The 18,542-nt window shown below is 52.0% G+C and overlaps 1 protein-coding gene across 1 annotated transcript in view; it reads left to right on the top strand.

Annotated features, from left to right (window-relative positions):
• Fbf1 (Fas binding factor 1) overlaps positions 1 to 18,542 on the top strand; it is a 28,541-nt gene that overhangs the window by 8,687 nt on the left and 1,312 nt on the right. Inside the window, 24 exon segments of the mRNA XM_036195781.1 lie at positions 1,269 to 1,317; positions 2,130 to 2,180; positions 3,266 to 3,404; positions 4,986 to 5,063; positions 5,795 to 5,902; positions 6,150 to 6,285; positions 6,416 to 6,549; positions 7,191 to 7,290; positions 8,345 to 8,788; positions 9,820 to 9,921; positions 10,252 to 10,346; positions 10,514 to 10,572; positions 11,828 to 11,983; positions 12,129 to 12,229; positions 12,349 to 12,555; positions 13,079 to 13,186; positions 13,281 to 13,420; positions 13,494 to 13,612; positions 14,555 to 14,677; positions 14,769 to 14,954; positions 15,356 to 15,532; positions 15,607 to 15,744; positions 15,834 to 15,951; positions 17,338 to 17,447. Coding sequence (XP_036051674.1) covers positions 1,269 to 1,317; positions 2,130 to 2,180; positions 3,266 to 3,404; positions 4,986 to 5,063; positions 5,795 to 5,902; positions 6,150 to 6,285; positions 6,416 to 6,549; positions 7,191 to 7,290; positions 8,345 to 8,788; positions 9,820 to 9,921; positions 10,252 to 10,346; positions 10,514 to 10,572; positions 11,828 to 11,983; positions 12,129 to 12,229; positions 12,349 to 12,555; positions 13,079 to 13,186; positions 13,281 to 13,420; positions 13,494 to 13,612; positions 14,555 to 14,677; positions 14,769 to 14,954; positions 15,356 to 15,532; positions 15,607 to 15,744; positions 15,834 to 15,951; positions 17,338 to 17,447 — 3,178 coding nt within the window.

Below are 18,542 nucleotides of genomic sequence, written 5' to 3'. Positions count from 1 at the left end.
CTTTAACTATATCGTGTGTGTGTGTGTGTGTGTGTGTGTGTGTGTGTGTGTGTGTGTCTGTGTCTGTGTCTGTGACTGTGTCTGTGTGTGTGTGCATATGGAGGCCAGAGGTAGTCTTTTTGGGTGTTTTCCACTATTGCCCACCACCTTATCTTTTGAGACAAGCTCTCTCATTGAGTCCAGCACTCCTCAGATTGCTGGGCTGGTTGGCAGGAGCTCCTAGGAGTCTCATGTTTGCATGCCCCTCCCCCGTCCAGCGCTAATGTTGCAGACACGCCAGACCTTGCCCAGTTTTTCACATTGGGTGCTGGAGACAGGGATGCTTAAAACACTAGCTGAGCAGTGCTTCACTGACTGCACCATTCCCTCAGCCCCAATATTTATTTATTTATTATTAGCAGTTTATATTTAAAGGGCTTCACTGTTTTAAAAATAGAAAAACAATTTAAGGAGAAAATTTCTGTACTATGTGGTCTGTGGATTTTTGTTTTGTTTTATATTTTGAGGTAGGCTTACTCTGTGTAGCCCTGTCTGTCCTGGAACTGGAACTTGCTCTATAGACCAGGCTAGCCTTAAATTCACAGAGATCCGCCTGCCTCTGCCTCCCGAGTGCTGGGATTAAAGGTGTGCACCACCACACACAGCTGTCTGTGAGATTCTTATTCTGTCTTGGTCCCCCGGAGAAATAACTCTAAGTTCACTCTGACACTGTAGCCTGCTCCACAACTCTGAAACAAGGTATCATTGTATTCTGAACTGGCCTAAAATTAGATATGTACCTGAGGTGACCTAAAGTCCTAATCCTTCTGCCTCTGCTTCCAAGTGGTGGGATAACAGGTGTATGCTGTTACACCTGGCTAGCCTGCCTCCCTCCCTACTCCTTCCCTTCCCTCCCCAGATGCTAGGATTGAACCCAGGCTAAACACATGCTATAGCATTGAGTTACACCTCCAGACCCTAGTCTTAATTTTATTTTTAATGTTTTTATATGTACGAACACACACACACACACACACACACACACACACACACACATTGATGTTTTGACTACATGTATTTCTAGGTGAGGGTGTTGGGTCCCCTGGAACTGGAGTTACAGACAGTTGTGAGCTGCCATGTTGGTGCTGGGATTTGAACTCAGGTCCTCTGGTAGAGCAGTCAGTGCTCTTAACCACTGAGCTATCTCTCCAGCGTCCCCAGTCTTAATTTTTGAAAAGTAATCCAGTGGCCCAGTCATACAGATCATTGCTGACCTTGTCTCTTTGCAGGTCCCTCCAAAAAGACAGTGTTGAAGGGCTGATGGGAGCTGATGCTGAGGTGAGCCTGGCCCACTCCCCAGTCCTTGACCTTTGTGCATGTCCCCCAAACAGTGAGACCGGAGTGGCCTAATAGCTGTCACAGAAAGGTTTAGAAGTCCCTGACAAGCTGGCTTGCTTTGTCTTGTGTCATTTTGAGGTTAGATTTTCTCTGTGTAGCCCAAGGTAGTTTGTAGCTCAAGCCTTCTGACTCAGGGATTACAGATGTGGAAGCTCACCCACAACCTGTACTTTTCCCCACAGTTTTTGAGACAGGGTCTCACTATGTGGCTCTAGCTGGCCTGGAACTAACCATGGAGACCAGGCTGGCCTCAAACTAGAACTCAGAAATCTACTCACCTCTGCCTCCAGGTGCTGGGATTAAAGGGGTGTGCCACCATGCCCAGCATTGTACGTGATTCTTAAAAGTAGAGTAATGCCCATGGACTGCTGAAATGGACCCAAACAGCATCCGTTTCCTCTTCACCAGAACAATAGACAGAGCCCTCCCAACTGCAGAAATTGGGTATCGCCTCTTCCCATGACAAAGTCCAAGCTATCTGGTTGCATGATTAGGAAGTAGTCTTCCTGGAGGCTTGTGGTGGAAATGTCTTCTGCAGTTGGGAGAACACACACTGGGAACACTTTCTGGGTCTCCACAGATGGGCAGGTTTGACTTCAAAGAGCTGATCCCTAGAGGTTGGAGAGTAAGAGACCCTCCTGTTTGTGCCCCATTAGTAAGCTCTCTACCCTGCTGACAAAAGCAGGGTGACTAGGGCTGCTGGGTCCTGACTAACATTAGTTTCACTGTGTCTTCCTTCACCTGCGGACTAGGTCTCCAGTGTCTCGGATGCAGACCCACAGGTCTTCTTGCAGAACATGAAGGTAGCAGAATAGCCTCGTCCTCTTCAAGGCCGGGGTGGGTGTGGGGCCCCAGCCGTCCAAGCCAAGGCTTCCCAGTCCTTGTAGCTTCTGCTGTATAACTCTGGGCATCTAGAGCCTGGAAAGTCTGCCACAGGCCTCTAGTGGGAACCCAGCGACTTTCCTAGCTGGGTCCCTGACATCCCCTGCTTCCACTGGGGAGTGGAGCAGGATTAGTGTTTCCTCTAAAGTATGTTCCTTGCCTTTCCTGTCTCCTCCAAATCCCCTGTCAAGAGAGCTCCCTTCTCATCAGATGAAGCAGGAAATGAATCTTTATACTGGCTCTTAAGAGAAATTGTGAACTGTGGGTAAGAACATAGGCTCACAGTGACTGGGCGGCTTGGCCTGGGCCTCAGCCACCTCTCCAAACAGCAGCACTTTTATTCCACTCTGCTGTGGTCCCCAGGCCAAGGCCGAGCTGTTGGTTTCAGCCTGTGGAGCTCTGTGACCATTTGCTTCTTGTCTTCATTTTCTCCCCAAGGCTGGCAAGCCTTGGTGCTGGCGTGACTTGCATGTCCCCACTCTCTTTGTGGTGACACGTGTCTCAATGCAGTCTCTTGACCAGTTCCCACCCCTCCCCCACTCTGCTGGTCTTTGCTTCCATTTACTTTCCTTTCTCACAGTTCCTCAATTTCCTTTGTCCTCACAGTTTCGTGCCTGGGTGCCCTCAGCCCTCAGCCCTGCTCCCCTCCTCCTCCTCCTCCCCCTCCTCCCCCAAGCCAGTCAGCTCTGTGTTGCTACAGAAGAGTGTTCAATTGTAAATGACATTTCTTTAGCTCAGTTTTGGAGCTTCAGTGTCCAAGATGAGGTGGGATTAGGAATTGGTTTGACCCACTGAGCTGTGGCAACAGGGAAGTGTGTTGGTCACATGGTGACCATCCAAAAGGATGGATGTGGCTCTGACGTTCTTTTCAAGAGACTGCCCCCCCAATGACCAGGGACTGCTGCTTCCTAATATACCACCCTAAGACTTCTCTTAGGGACCTTTGGGGAAATCCTAAACATAGCGCCTTCCCAGACATCAGGCTTCGCTCTTCCTGCTGTCCTAGGACCTGGACAGCATGGATGATGATCTCTTTGGTCGGATGAAGTCTCATCCACCCTCTGGCAAAGGAACTGCAAAGGGTTCTGGGAAAGAAGTGCCTAGCAATCCCAAGCCTGCTGGCACATTAACAGCTAATGAGAAAGGTATGTAGGGGATAGCTCTTGTGTCCTATGCATTTTCTGTGATGTCTTAGTCAGTGTTCTGTCGCTGTGAAGAGACACCATGACCAAGGCAACTCTTATAAAAAAAGGCAAACAAACATTCACCTGGGGGTTTGCTTACAGTTTCAGAGGGTTAGTCCATTATTATGGCAGGGAGCCTAGAGGCACACATGGTGCTGGCAAAGTAGATGGAGAAAGACAGACACCAGGCCCACCCCCACAACCTCCAGACCCCTCTCCCCAGTGGCACACTCACTCCAGCAAGGCCTCACCTCCTAATCCTTGTTGTAATCCTTTCAAACAGCTCCCTCCCTGGTGACTAAGCATTCAAATACATGAGCCAATGGGGGCCACTCTCATCCAGACACCACATATGCCTAGGATGAAGAGGCCAAGGAGCCAATTGTATTGTGTTTATGTGGGGAAGAGGTCTGGTCCATTCTTGTCTTAGTTAAGGTTTCCATTGCTGTGAGGAAACACAATGGTCAAAAGCAAATTGGGGAGGAAAGGGTTTACATTTCCACATCACTGTTCATCATTGAAAGAAGACAGGACAGGAACCTGGAGGCAGGAGCTGATGCAGAGGCCATGGAAGGGTACTGCTTACTGGTTTACTCCTCATGGCTTGCTCAGCCTTTCTTTCTTTTTCTTTTCTTTTTCTTTTCTTTTTTCTTTTTTTTGGAGCTGAGGATCGAACCCAGGGCCTTGCGCTTGCTAGGCAAGTGCTCTACCACTGAGCTAAATCCCCAGCCCTCAGCCTGCTTTCTTATAGAACCTAGGACCATCAGTCTAAGGATGGCATGATTCACAGTGGGCTGGATCCTCCCCTATCAATCACTGATTAAGAAGATGCTCTACAGCAGTGGATCTCAACCTGTGGGTTGTGACCCCTTTGGGGGTTGAACAACCCTTTCACAAGAGTTGCATATCAGATATCCTGCATGTCATATTTACGTTATGATTAATAACAGTAGCAACAAAGTAATTGTATGGTCGGGGGTCACCACAACATGAGGAACTGTATTAAAGGGTCCAGCAATAGGAAAGTTGAGAACCACTGCTCTATAGGCTTACCTGCAGCCCAATCTTATGGAGGCATTTTATTAATTGAAGTTCCCTCCTCTCAAATAACTTGCGTCAAGTTAGCCTAAACCTGTCTAGCGTACCTCTTGTGCAGCTGCTAAGGATCATTTTTACTTAAAAATGGAAAGTTGTGCTGGGAAGTGTGGCCCAGTGACAGGTCACTTGCCTGTACATGGCGTCCTGTGTTCCACCCTCCAACACTGCAAGAAAAGGAAACGAGAGGTTTGATGGTAGCTTGTAAATCTCCCAAGCCTGTCTCCAGTGATTGGTGGTGAGGGGTAGAAGTAGCTTCCAATCAGATCTCCCTTCCAGCGGCCCAGGTGAGAACCAGAGTGTATGGGTTCCTCCATGGCTGTGCCTACAGCCAAGAACCTCAGTTTGTCAGAAGAAAGTGCCCACTGTCTCTGGGGCTCCAATACAAGGAAAACCTTGGACAGGAAAGGCCCAGTTCCATGATGGCCTTCTCTCTTCTTCCTGTAGGAGATGCCATTCCCACTAAGAAGCCACCTCCCGCTTCCAGCAGCTTTGGGCTTCAGTACAAGAAGTTTTCCTTTGAAGGTATCAGAGCCCTGTCTCCCCTACTGCACACACACACACACACACACACACCAGCCCCCTCTTCTGGAATGCCGTGTGCACACACAATCCTCCCTCTTTCTGGAATGCTTGACTTGAGAGCAGTCTGGATAATGATAATCTGCTGAAGGCCAAGTCTCTGTGTGTCAGAGGAATAGAGAGCTGGTCATGATTTAGTCTTCATGAATTCCCAGAGGAACTAACTACTTTATTAGCCAGGATGTTTGAGGAACTTACTTGCAAAGACTTTGAAGCCAGGCTTCAAAATGAAGCTTTTCTAAAATATAAGGAAAAGGTCCCTTTTTCTTTATGAATGGATTCATACCTTATGGACATTTCTAGGAGTCCCAGGGTTCACCCAGCTCCCTACTCCTTTGCTCAAGCCCCTCTGTGTCTACCCTCTCCCATAGACCCCACTCTATAGATACTGAAGAATCCGATTTTGGTTGGTTGGTTGGTTTTGTTTCTTTGTTTTGGGTTTTTTGTTTGTTTGTTTGTTTTTTCAAGACAGGATTTCTCTGTTTAGTCCTTGCTGTCCTGGAACTCACTCTGTAGACCAGGCTGGCCTCGAACTCAGAGATCCACTTGCCTCTGCCTCCTAAGTGCTGGGATTAAAGGAAGAGTCTGTTTAACTTCAGCTCCTGGCCTGTTTTTCCTAAGCAAAGGACAGCGGTCTGACCTTTGTCTTTCTTTCTGGCCATGAAACCTCGAAGACCCGCTGGCAGGACTTCTCTCTGATAAGGAGGAAGAAACTGCCAAGAAGCCACCCACAATGGAGAGTAAGCCTGCTTCCAAGAGCCCCAGCATGGCTGCAGGCCAAGGTAGGACAGAGAGGCTTACTCCTGGTCCTGGGGTAGAGTCTTGACAGCTTTCTAGTCCAGAGCCTGAGACCTCAGCAGGGCAGGCCACTGGGTCCTCCTGTCTAGAACCTGATTATCAGGCTTCAGGAGTAAGGGGGTGAATGTGTGAGCCTGGGGTGGGTCCCTGGACAAACCAGGCAGGTGGAAACAGTTGCCACCTCCCACCCTCTTCAGTCACCAAGCATTGGGCCCTGGTTTTCTTTCTTAGGTCCTTCTGCTCCTCCAACTCCTGGAGATACTCCCATCCGGAAGAAAGAATTGCTGTTTGACGAAGGCGACGACATCATGACCACCCTGGGTTTTGAAGATAGCCCCAAGGCAGAGAGGAAGAAGACAGGAGACCAGTAAGGATCCTTTTGAAGTGGGGAGTCCCTGGCCAGGCTGCTGCCTAAGGCCCAGGGAAAAGCTCAAAGGTTGGGGCAACATGGGAACCCCATGTCATGGCACACTCCTTCCCTACACCCTGTCCCACAGGGAAAGGCCCCTCCCTGCTCGCTCAAAGCTGGATGAACTGCTGGGTCGAGGCACAGCTGCCAAGCTCCTTACTCGACCAGGCCCTGGGGAACCCAGAGAGTTCAAGCTAGACAAGAAGTGTCAGAAGCCAGAGGGTGAGGATGCCTAGAGGGTGGGAGGGGAGGAGGCTGTAGAGCAGCAAGGTAGCTGTTCTCTCTCTGTCCCTCCCCTACACCCCTTGTTTTTTGTTTGTTTGTTTTTTGAGATGGGGGCGTCTATCTATAGTTCCTGGCTGGCCTGGGACTCACTGTGTAGACTAGGCTGGCCATGACCTCACAGGAATCGGCCTGCCTCTGCCTTTCCAAGTGCTAGGATTAAAGGTGTGAGCCTCCATGCCCAGTTTTTTCCTCTCTTTTGAGACAGAATATTACTCTAGGCTAGCTTCAAATTTGTGATAATGCTGCGCCAGCCTCCCAAGTGCTAGGATTGTGTATTGCTGTATTCAGCTCAAAGCACATCTTTAGCACAGCCTATAACAAAAGCTTCACTTAGAACACACACTCTGAACACTGGTGTCACTGAGACAGCTGTCATGAGATAGTTTACCTGTGGGCGGTCTAGCACTCTCTTACTTTTTGTAGCTGCTGTTCAATTTCTGGCCTCCACTCACTCATTCAGGTGGTTTCCCTTGGCCTGGAGATGTAGCCCAGTGGTAGAGCACTTGCCTAGCATCTGCCAGATCCTGTACAAAGCTTGGCTCTTGTTCTCAATCCTGTTTGTGCCCTTTAATTTACAGACAAAGAAGACAGCTGGGATGATGAGATTCTCACCTTTGGGGCTTACCAGCCCACTGTGGCCTCTTCTGAGGGCAGACAGTCCCGCCGGCAGTCGGTCAGGTAAGTGGGGCCTCAGGGAGGTCAGCCTCGGGGACAGGCCTGTCCCTGTGGCTCTCCCCATCCCACCTGGCAGCTATGAGTCTACGGGTGCTAAAGGAGATGGAGGCCAGGAGCGTCCAGCCATCCAGGCAGAGCTGGGCAGACTGGTGGCCCGACGCCTGGACTCCTCAGAAGGAAAAGGCGGAGCTGGGCCTGCTTCTGCTCGAAGCCCCAAATGTCATGAAAGGCTGTTATGTCACTTGGTCTCCCAGAGAAACCGCAGCCCAAGGAGTAGCACAGCCGCCATCCTGAAATAGCAGAGGGCTCCTCCAACAGCTTCCAGGAACCCTGGCGTTGGTCATAGCTCATGGCACACTCCGAATTTGCAACAGAAACAGAACAGCAACGAACTCTCTGGCATTTGTCATTTTTTTCCAACTATATATTTTTGTTTAAAAGGATTTTGTGTGTGTGTGTGTGTGTGTGTGTGTGTGTGTGTGTGTGTGTGTGTTTTGCCTGCATGTGTGTCTGTGTACCATGCGCGTACCTGGTGTCTGAGGAAGTCAGAAGATGTCAGATCCCCTGGAGCTTAGGTCCTCATGCTTATGTGACAGCTGACCTATCTCTAGTCCTTTTTGTTGTTATTGTTGAGACAGGCTGGCCTCTAACTCACTATGTTGTTAAGTATGACATTGAATTTACCCTCCTGCCTCCATTCTGGGCAGAATGTTGGGACAGCAAGTGGGTATTAGCATCCTGGTTGGTTGTGGTGCTAGGATTGAGCTTAGTATATGCTAGACACATAGTCTACCAGTTGAGCCATATCTCCAGCTGTTGTGGATGATCACTATTGTTAATACTATTTGAACACAGGGTCTTTGTAACACAGGCTAGCTTTGAACTTCGAGCAGTCCTGCCTCAGCCTCCTGAGTGCCGGGGTACAGTGTGAGTTTCCATGTCCAGTTTGCTATGGGCCAGATATACACTTTCTCATCAGCAGAGAGTAAGGCTGATAGGGGTCTGATGGGGTAGGCTTCCTCCCGTGTCCAACACCCTCCTCTCTGTCTTGAAGCAGGTTCTTAGGAGAAGGTGGCTCAGACCTTAAGGGAGAACCCAGCTTCAAACAAAGCCCTCCACCAGCTTCCAGCCCCATCCACCCCAAGAAAGGAGGAGCTGACTGGTTAGGCCTTAAGGATGATGACCTGGACCTACTGTCTCCCTCTCCTGTTCAAAAGGCTCAACAAGAAGACTCAGCCATCTCAACACCCTCTCTACCCCCTCCTGCAAGCCAGCACTCAGCCCCAGTTGGACTGCCCTCAGCAGCAAAGCCAGCAGCCAAGGGTGCAAGGCCCTCTGCCCAAGCCAGCCAGTCCTCACTGAAGGTCTCTGAGGAGCAGGAAGATGACTGGCTGAGCCATGTCATATCCCAGAAGAAGTCACATGGTCTAGCCAGAGAGGAGCGCGCTGGGCCTTCTAAGGGCCTGAACTCACTAGGATCATTGGGTCAGACTCGTAGCAGGTATGAGCGTGGGCTACTATGGTTGGTGGAAAGGATTTGGCAAGGTCTGGGGCTAACTTTGCCCATCTTACCTGTCCCATCCTGTTAGAGATACTACTGTGGGCACTGATGCCAACTCAGCTTTGCTTGTCTTCCTTATGGGCACAACAGAGAGTTCCCCAGATGCAGACAGACAGGCCAGGGGTTGGTAACACTCATGTCCTGACTGCCCTGCAAACAGGTGCTGATTGGATTGGGAAAGAGAAAACAAGGATGTTTTGAGGTAGCCAGATCCACTGTCCCTTGTCTCTGAGCAGAGTCCCTGTCCACATCACCAATCAAAGTGGCAAAGAAACCCACTGTGTCAAGTGTTGGTGTTTCTGTCAGCTCATGTGAAAGGTGGCTAATGCATGCGTGAGTTGAGCTTCCTGTATCCTCTTGGAAGTGTTTAAGTAAACATGGAAGTGGAGAGGCAGCTCCTGAGAAGGGCAGTCCAGTAAGGCAGGGTGGTGAGTGACCCCTGTAGGCAGGAAGGGAAAGGGGCTGACAAGGTCAAGTCCAGAGGAAGTAGTAATAAGCCTTGCCACCATAACCAGGTGGAGGAGATTGTGTGATTTTGTGAGAGTCCAGGACACCATCACCGTGTCTTAGATGTCCTAGAGCTGGTGTGTTGGGAGAGCAGTTTTGACGTTGACCTGAGATGAAGGAAAAGCTGTTGATCTGAGAGCCAAGAAAGAAGAAGGGAGAATAGAGTGATCCAGGGGTAGCTGTGGAGCGGGGCTCATGACAAGGCTTAAGTGTAGCCTGAGCTCCGGTGTGTGTGACATGCCCATGGTTTCTGTGTTACTGAACCACGATGGATGATGAGGTGGGCAGCATCCTAGAAGGGAAAGGCAGCCCACAAGGAGCCAAGCCTGGAAAAAAGTCCAGCAACGTGGTGGGAACAGAGGCAGGGGAAGAAGGCTGCCTTAAGCTTCGTGCTAGGAGCTTGTCTGGGGCTGTCTTCATGTAGCTCACCACGAACCTTCACCTTTAACATGGACTTTCCTCAGCCAACCTGTCGCTAGCACTCAGGCCCTTGAGCAGGCCACTGCTGGAGAAGCCTCAAGAGCAACTACACAAGAGATGGCAGCCGTCAGGCCTGGGGTCGCAGGGTATGTTCACAGACAGGGCTGGGAGGTGGGAGAGGAGTGGGGCCAGCTCAGGCCTCCTTCCCTAGAGATAGACAGAATGGCTGTGCTGGGACCCAGAGTGGCTTACTGACTCTGTCATGTGCAGTATCTATGCCTAGATGACAGATGTCTGAGGGCACATTTCACCTCCTTTACCAAACCACCAGTGCAGCCAGGTCCTTCACTCCCTGTAAAGTACCAGCCCCTAGACCAGCACCCAGTTATTTGAATCCAGTGTTTTTCTCTGCTTCCCTTCCCTGCCTCTCGCTCACACAGAAGCCATTCAATGTGCTCTCATCTCTTTGTCCCCAGATCCTCCATGAGTTGGAGCCAAACTTCCACTGTCCTCCCTGTAGGTGACCCCAAGACGGGAATGGCCTCTGCCTCTGGGGACTTCTCTATCAGAGGTTGGTTTCCTTTGGTTGGAGTTTAGCCCTGGGTGAGGAAGAGGTCCCTTGAGCTCCTTTGGGGAGTCTGGAAGATGAGTGACAAGGGACTCTTCCCAGGTACTCACTGGTCCAGTTCTGTGCACTCCTTTGAAACGCCTGCTGTGTTCTCTGTTGTCAATTTTCAGAGCCTGCAGTTTATGTTCCACATTCCCAGGAACCTACAGGGCTCTCTGTGCCTGTCCAGGTAGGGAAGGTGTTCAAACAGGTATAGGTATTGGGCCCAGAGATCAATTCTCCCCTACTCAGCAGCCACTCAAGGAGCTGGGCTTTGACACTCTGCTAGAATAGATCAGATGTCTCCAGTAGGACATCAGCCCACTCAATCTGGTGTCCCCATTAGCACTTTCCTGAACTTTCAGTCTCACTATCCCCCGAGGGGAGTTGGGTCTCACTCTGCCAGCACCAGTAGGGAACTGGAGATGGCTGCTGTGCAGGAGCAGCTTGGAATGTTCCAGTGAGAAAGCATTAGTACAAGCCTGGCATGGTGGTTCACTCAAGAAGCTGAGACAGGAAGAGTACCTTATGTTTGAGGTTGGCCTAAGGCTACATAGGGAGTTCTAGCCCAGCCTGGGTTCAAGAGGGGTGGGGGCTGCTCTTTAGAGGAAGGCCTGCCTCTCCGGCATGTGCAGTGCCCCAGGTTCAGTCTCCAGTACTGAAAAAGAAAAAAGAATGCTATCTTAGTTATTGTTACATCCTGATCCTTAGGCAGCAGAAACAGAAAGATGCTGGGCCTGGCATGGGCTTTGGAGACTTAAAAGCCCACCTCCAGTGACGTACCTCCTCCAACAAGGCCACACCTCCAAATCCTTCCCAAACAGTGCCACTAACCAGGGACCAAGCATTCAAATATATGAGCCTATGGGGGCCATTCTTATTCAAAGCACCAACATGGTCCATTTCACGCAATTCCCTAGTCCAGTAGACTGAGGTAGAAAAATCAAGTTTGAGGCCAGGCCTGGGCTGTAGTTCCAAGCCAGGCCAGCCATAACTACAGAGTGAGAGACCCTGTTGTTCTGCTGGAAAACATCCCCATCTCTGCATCTTCCAACTGCATCACTATCCCTGGGAGGTATGACAGTCAGGAGTGCACCCTGGGGATGGTAGCTGAAGGGCAGCTTACTACTCCTAATGGGCCAGGGTCAGAAACTTCTGTCATGACGAGGGCATTTGTTCTCTCGGACTAGAGATGGCTCCTCATTGAGGAGGATGTCCTTGGGGAGGAGGGGCTCTATTTCCTGACCAGAGCTCCAAGGGATCTCTGATGACTGCTTCCCTGCAAGGCATAGGACTCACCAAGATCCTGTCCTGCTGGAGCTGCTCTGGTCTTATCCTGTCTTAAGGAATGTCCGGGAGGTCCAGCAAGCAGAGAAGGTGGCGGGGGTGGAGCTCAGCAGGCCTGTCAGCTTCTGTCTTAGAACAGCTCTCATCCTCTCCCACAGCCCCTTCTCTCAGAGTCTGTGATGCAGAGTCTGCTGCCAGGCTCAGGGTACCAGAAGCAACTCCTGGCCACCCAAGGGCAGCTTCAGAGCAGCACTGCCCAGCTTCAGGCCGAGCTGCTGCAGAGCCAGACCAAGCTGTCTGAGCTGGAGGCCCAGGTGAGAGCTGCAGGGAGGGCACTGAGGGCCACTGTCCTCATGGGAAGTAGTTGGAGGCACCCCCAGGAGGGAGGAGGGCCTGGATGCACAAAGTGTGGAGTTGGTTGCTTGAAGGACCCTACCACCTTGCTTCACCCATGCCTAGGTGCGGAAGTTGGAGCTAGAGCGGACCCAGCACAGGATGCTGCTGGAGAGTTTGCAGCAGCGGCACCAGGCCGACCTGGAGCTCATTGAAGATGCGCACAGGTACCTGCTATCTCCAGTCTGGGGGGCCTGCCCAGGCTCAGGTTCAGATCTTCTCCCTGAGCCCCAGGGTCATGTCAGTGTGCTCAGTGAGGCCTTCTAAGTGGGTGTTCTGTTGACAGAAGCCGTGTCAAGGTGCTGGAAGCATCCTACCAGCAGCGGGAGGAGCAGCTTCGCAGAGAGAAGGAGGCTTTGTCAGCCCAGCATGCGTCATACTGCCGGGAAGCTGAGCAGGCCAGGGCTGAGCTCATAGCCCAGCACCAGCGGCACTTGGTCGTGGCTATGCAGGAGAAGGACCAGGAGGTGGCCCGGCTTCGGGAGCTGCAGCAGTAAGGGCAAGAGGCTGGCGAGTGGCCTTGCAAGGACTGGCAAGGATAGGGCAGGGAGCTGGGGAGGACGCTTGTGAGGACTGGCTGGCTGACAGCAGTGCCCCGGAGACCAGGGTGTGGCTCTGCAGCCTTTGCATGAACCCGCCCTTCCCTTCAGCCTCTTGGTTGGAAGGCTCAAGGCTGAGTACACCAATCCCTTCCCCTCATGGGTGGGTTCCACCCACTCTGCCGGTATGGGAGCAGCCTCTCTGGGTAAGAATGGTACTAAGAAAAGACACAGAGGGCTAGGCACATAGCTTCCTCCTGTGCTGTGGAAGGTGTCTTTGCTGAGCAGCAGGTGTGTGTGCATGTGGTATGGAAGCAGCAAGCGAGGAGGCAGAAGAGCCAGGGAAACTGAGGCACTGAGGAGGTGCCTGAAGGAGGAAGAGGAGGAGATGATGGTCAGAGGCATGTCCCTCTCATGTTCTCCGGTGTCATCCGTCTGCTCACAGTGGCCTTTCTTGCCTCTGCTGCCATCCCTCAGGGCGTCCATCCTGGAGATGCGCAAGGACCATGAGCACCAACTGCAGAGGTTGAAGATGCTGAAGGACCAAGAGATCGATGCTGTCACCAGTGCCACGTCCCATACTCGGTATGTGTGCGACCTGATGCTGCTTCCCCAAGGGAGTAGTTAGGCCTGGGTGTCCTGGGTGTACCCAGGATGAGATGCCCCGATAATCCTTCAGGTCTCTGAACGGCATCATTGAGCAGATGGAGAAATTTTCCAGCAGCTTGAACATGCTATCCTCTCGTGTGGAGGCCTCACACCTCACCACCGCACAGGAACGAGAGTTGGGGATCCGGCAGCAAGATGAGCAGCTGCGAGGTAGTCCCCTCCATAACTGAGACCCCCTTGTCAGGAAGGAGGCAGTCAGTGAGCACCCTGTGTGTTGCCCCAGCTCTGCAGGAGCGGCTGGGCCAGCAGCAGCGAGACATGGAGGAAGAGCGTGGCCGCCTCCAGGAGGTCATTGGGAAGATGGAGGTACGCCTGAGTGAGCAGAGCCGGCTCCTGGAACAGGTGAGTCTGTCCCGAGTACAGGACACCTGCACTCCAGGGCCACCTGTCGCGAGCTCAGCCACTCTGCATTTGATCCTAGCCAATAGGCCAGACCCATGAGCAGCCACTCTCCGACCTCCACTCTCCGACCTCCACTCAAGCAGGCAGTGGCCAAGGCCTGTTCTCCTCTCTCTTCCTGCTTCTGTTTTCAGGCCTGAGCTGGGCCACCCAACACCTGCTCTTCAGCTACCAGCCCCAGGGCCATCCTGCAGAGTCCCCACCATCACTGTGCTTCCCCCTCCCTCTTGTCACTCAGATCTGTCACAGCTGAAACGTGTGACACTGGAATGGATACTCTTGCCTACTAAATGTTATTTATCCCCATCATGTAGCAAATGTGCTTGAACCCCCTACGTGTCATTCATGGATGAAAGTGAGCGTCAGTCTTGTTTTGGTTTTCATGTGTATGGGTGTTTTGCCTTTGGAGGCCAGAACAGAACGTCATATCCTCTGGAACTGGAGTTACATATGGTTGTGAGCAGCTGTGGTGTACTGGGAACTGGGCAGTCCCCTGGAAGAGCAGACAGTGCTCGTAACTGCTGAGTTTTGGCCCTTAGCTTTAGTCTTTAAGGAAGACTCAACTGGCTGAACTTCTCATGCTTGCAGGAACTGTGGGTTCCTAGCATGTGTGACTGATAGGTAATGGGCCAGACCTGGTGGTTCAAGGCAGAGCACTCCTGAACCTTCCCTGTGGTGCAGTTTGACCTGAGTACTGGAACCTCCTAATTCAGAACTGCAGGAGCTGGACCTAGACAGTACTTCCCAGTACTTCCTGTCACTTCCTGTTTCTTTGGAAAGTTTATGACAGCCTGGGAGAAGGCAGATTTGCCCAGCTCCTCTGGAACAGCCTGGCCTGCTCCCAGAGGGAGGAGCCACCCCTCAGCCCTGCCCTGGTCCTTGCAGGAACGCTGGCGGGTGGCCGCTGAGAAGTCTAAGGCAGAGTCTGCACAGCGCACCCTGGAGGAGCAGAGGAAGGTCATGGTCCAACAGATCTCCATGGAGAGGGAGGAGCTGGAGAGAGCTAAGGTGAGTCCAGCTCCATACCCAGCTGCTGACCCCACCATTCCTGCCTAAGGACACTCACACTCACACTCTCCTTACTGCCCCCCCCCCCCAGAGCGCCTTGCTAGAGGAGCAGAAGTCAGTCATGCATAAGTGTGGGGAGGAGCGCCGACGCCTAGCAGCAGAGTGGGCCGAGTATTTCACACAGCAGAAATTGAGCAAGGAACGGGCCGAGCGCGAGGCTGAGAGGGCCATGCATGCGGACTCCCAGCGTGAGGGCACCATCATCAGCCTGACCAAGGTAGGGCTCAGAGCCTCGGTGGCCTTGGCCTCCCAGCTGTGTGCAAAAGATCCCAGGCCTAGGAAATCAGAGCACAGCTAGATAGAGCAAGAATTTGCAACAGCAGTCACCTCAAAGCAGAACTTGCCTTTTCTGAGGCACTGTGTGTACTTGTCTTCTTGGGTTCCTTTGACTCAGATATTTAAGTGAAGAAGCTGATATTCAGAGACACTGGACACTGAATTTGTGTGGCTTGTGTGGGAGCCCCTGAGCTTGGCTCCAGGCCTCTCTGGTTCATGTCTAAGAAGTCCCTTGCTCTATTGCCCACTTCCAGAGGCAGCGGGAGAAGGGACCCCCAAGGGCTGTACAGAGCCTGGGGTAGCTCTGGATGGGTATCCACAGCAATGATTCTGCCCTCTCAGGAGCAGGCAGAGCTGACGGTTAGGGCCTGTGAGCTCCGGGCCAGGGAAGAGAAGCTAGCTGCTGAGAGGGAGGCTCTGGAGAGAGAGCGCCAGGAGCTTCGACTGGAGAAGGACAGGTTACACAAAGCCAGCCTGCGCCTCCAGGCCCGTGCACAGGAGGTGGAACACATGAGCAAGGTGTGCCTTGGAAGGGCTGTGGTAAGAGCCCCCATTTGACTCTAGCCAGTTCTGACCCAGTGGCGCCCCTGCAGGTGGCCTCCAAGAAGTATGAGGAGGGTGAGCAGGCCCTGCAGGAAGCCCAGCAGATGCTGTCTGAGCAGCAGGGCCGGCTGCAGACAGTGCAGCGGCAGCAGGAATGGCTGCGGCAGCAGGAGCAGCGTATGCACCAGGCAAGGGTCCAGTCCCCACCCTCCTGTCCCTCAGGCCCGCCTGCCTGTCCTCCTCACTGAGGAGTCCATGTCTTTGGGGTTGGGCGCAGGAGCATCTGAGCCTGGCTCAGCAGAGGCTGCAGCTGGACCGTGTGCGACAGGAAGTGCCTTCCAGCCTTCCGGGGCTGCCCTCTGCAGTTCAGGGCCCAGCAGCGTCCAGCATGGAGGGTAAGTGACTCCAGGAGGATGGGACAGAGCCTGGAGCAGGAGGTAGCAGGACCTCGTCCAGCTGCTCAAGTTAGGGGCTGCTTGGAGCTGTTTGAAGACAGATTTCTTGCTTTATAGCCCAAATTGGGTTCAAACTCAGATCCTCCTGCCTCAGTGTCCTGGATGCTGGATTACAGGTGTGTCAACTGTTAAGCTATGAGCTGTCTCTGTGGCCCCACCCCCTTTTATTGTTTTCTTTTTGTTTGTTTGTTTTTGTTTTGTTTTGTTGTTTTATTTTTCAAGACAGAGTTTCTGTGTGTAGCCTTGGCTATCCTGGAATTTGCTCTGTAGACCAGGCTGGCCTCGAACTCACAGAGATCCTCTTACCTCTGCCTCCCAAGTACTGGAATAAAAGGCGTGCGCCTCCAGCTTTGTGAGGGGAGTTTTTTTTGTTTTGAGACAGACTCACTCTATAGCCCTGGCTCCCCTGGAACTCGCTATGTAGGCCAGGCTGGTCTTTTCTGTTTTTGTTTTAGTTTTTGTTTTTTCGAGACAGGGTTTCTCTGTGTAGCTTTGCGCCTTTCCTGGAACTCACTTGGTAGACCAGGCTAGCCTCGAACTCACAGAGATCCACCTGCCTCTGCCTTCTTAGTGCTGGGATTACAGGCGTATGCCACCACCGCCTGGCCAGGCTGGTCTTAAAGTCACTGTCACAGAAATTCTCCTGCCTGTGTCTCCTGAGTGCTGGTATTAATGGGTCACCATACCTTTTTGTTATTTGTTTGTTTTTGTTTTTTTGAAGTCTTACCTTGTAGACCAGGCAGGCCTTGAACTCAGAGTAATCCTCCTGCCTCTGCCACCCCATGCTGGGATTGAAGGTGTGTTCTGCTACCACAGGCTCCAAGGCTTTTTTCTCCCTTGTTCTTTTGTGTGTGGGTAATGCACCATGCATAGAGCCCACAGGATGTCACCAGGCGTCCTGTTCCAGCACAGCCTGTCTTGTCCTTTTTTTTTTTTTTTTTAGCTTTGGAGGCTGTCCTGGAACTCGCTGTTTAGACCAGGCTGGCCTCGAACTCACAGAGATCCACCTGCCTCTGCCTCCCGAGTGCCGGGATTAAAGGTGTGCACCACCACTGCCCGGCTGTCTTGTCCTTTTTAAAAGATGATGTGTGGGGTGTTCTGCCTGGTGCCCACAGAGGCCAGAGGAAGACATCCGATCCCCTGGAACTGACGTTACAGATGGTTGGGAGCTGCCATGTGGGTGCTATGACTGGAACCTGGGTTTTCTGGAAGAGTCCCAGGGCATGGGCCAGGCTCTTCCCGTAGGCAGTGTGAGTACGGGTCCTGCAGAAAAAAGCCAGGCCCCTCAGTATTCCCCCTGACACTGGCTCCTGCCTTTCTACTCAGCCATCCAGGCCTCTGCTCCCGCCACTCCTCAGTGTAGCCAGATACCTGCTGCCCCGGTGCCTACACACCTTCTTGCCAAGCTGCTGCTGCTGAAGCATACAGCAGAACAGGTAAGTCTACACTGGGCCCAGGCTCTTCCATTCACTCTCATAACAAATGGTCCCTCCGTTACTGACCAGGCTGGCCCCTGCTCAGAAAGGGGAAGAATGGACAGCTAGGACTGGGGATGTGTTAAATGGTAGAAGACTTGTCCAACTTGTACAGGGCCCTGGTTCAGTCCCCAGTAAGAACCCTGTTAAAAATTGACTTTGGGGATTGGGGATTTAGCTCAGTGGTAGAGCACTTGCTAGGCAAGCACAAGACTCTGGGTTCAGTCCTCAGCTCCGGAAAAAAGAAAAAAGAAGAAAAAAATGGCTTTGAGCTAGGCGGTGGTGGCACACACCTTTAATCCCAGCACTTGCGGGGCAGAGGCAGGCGGATCTCTCTCTGAGTTCAAGACCAGCCTGGTCTGCAGAGTGAGTTCTAGGATAGCCAGGACTACACACACAGAAACCCTGTCTCAAAAAAAAAGTCAAAGAAAAAAAATGTAGAGCATACAACTTTAACCAGCAACTTGGAAGGCAGAGACAGGTAGATATCTGAGTTCAAGGCCTGCTTGTTCTACACAGCAAGTTCTAGGCCAGCCAGGGCTACACAATAAAATCTGTCAGGAAAAAAAAAAATAAAAAACAGGAGGCAAACTGCCTACACAGCTGCTAAGGCCTGTTCTAGGCATAAGAGGTTGGCAACAACCCCTTAAACTGCAAATAACCTATGACACCAGTGATAACAGCTGTCTGTCAAGGAGCATGTCCCACATGCTGTGCTCCAAGGTGAAGACTCCATGTGCATCATAAACTTTCCTTTCTCACAGCCCTGCCTACATGAGGGGATGTGTGTATGACTACCACTGAACTATAGCTTTAGCCTGTTTCCTCCTTTTTGGTTTTTGTTTGCCTGTTTTGTTGAGCTGGGATCTTGCTCTGTAGCCCAGGCTGGCCTTGGGTTTGCCTACAGTCTTCCTTGCAAGTGCTGGGGTTATAGGTGTGAGCCAGCACGCCCTGCTGTGAGACAGTCTGACCTCCAGTTTGTGGATGAAGACACTGTGGCCTAGAGACATGAGGTCATTGCTAATAAATTCCAAGGTTCCCAAGACCTCGCCAGGA

This window comes from Onychomys torridus, chromosome 8, assembly GCF_903995425.1.
Source record: "Onychomys torridus chromosome 8, mOncTor1.1, whole genome shotgun sequence".
Lineage (NCBI taxonomy): Eukaryota > Metazoa > Chordata > Mammalia > Rodentia > Cricetidae > Onychomys > Onychomys torridus.
The sequence above is the reverse complement of the archived record's forward strand: the minus strand, read 5'-3'. Positions and strand labels throughout refer to the sequence as shown.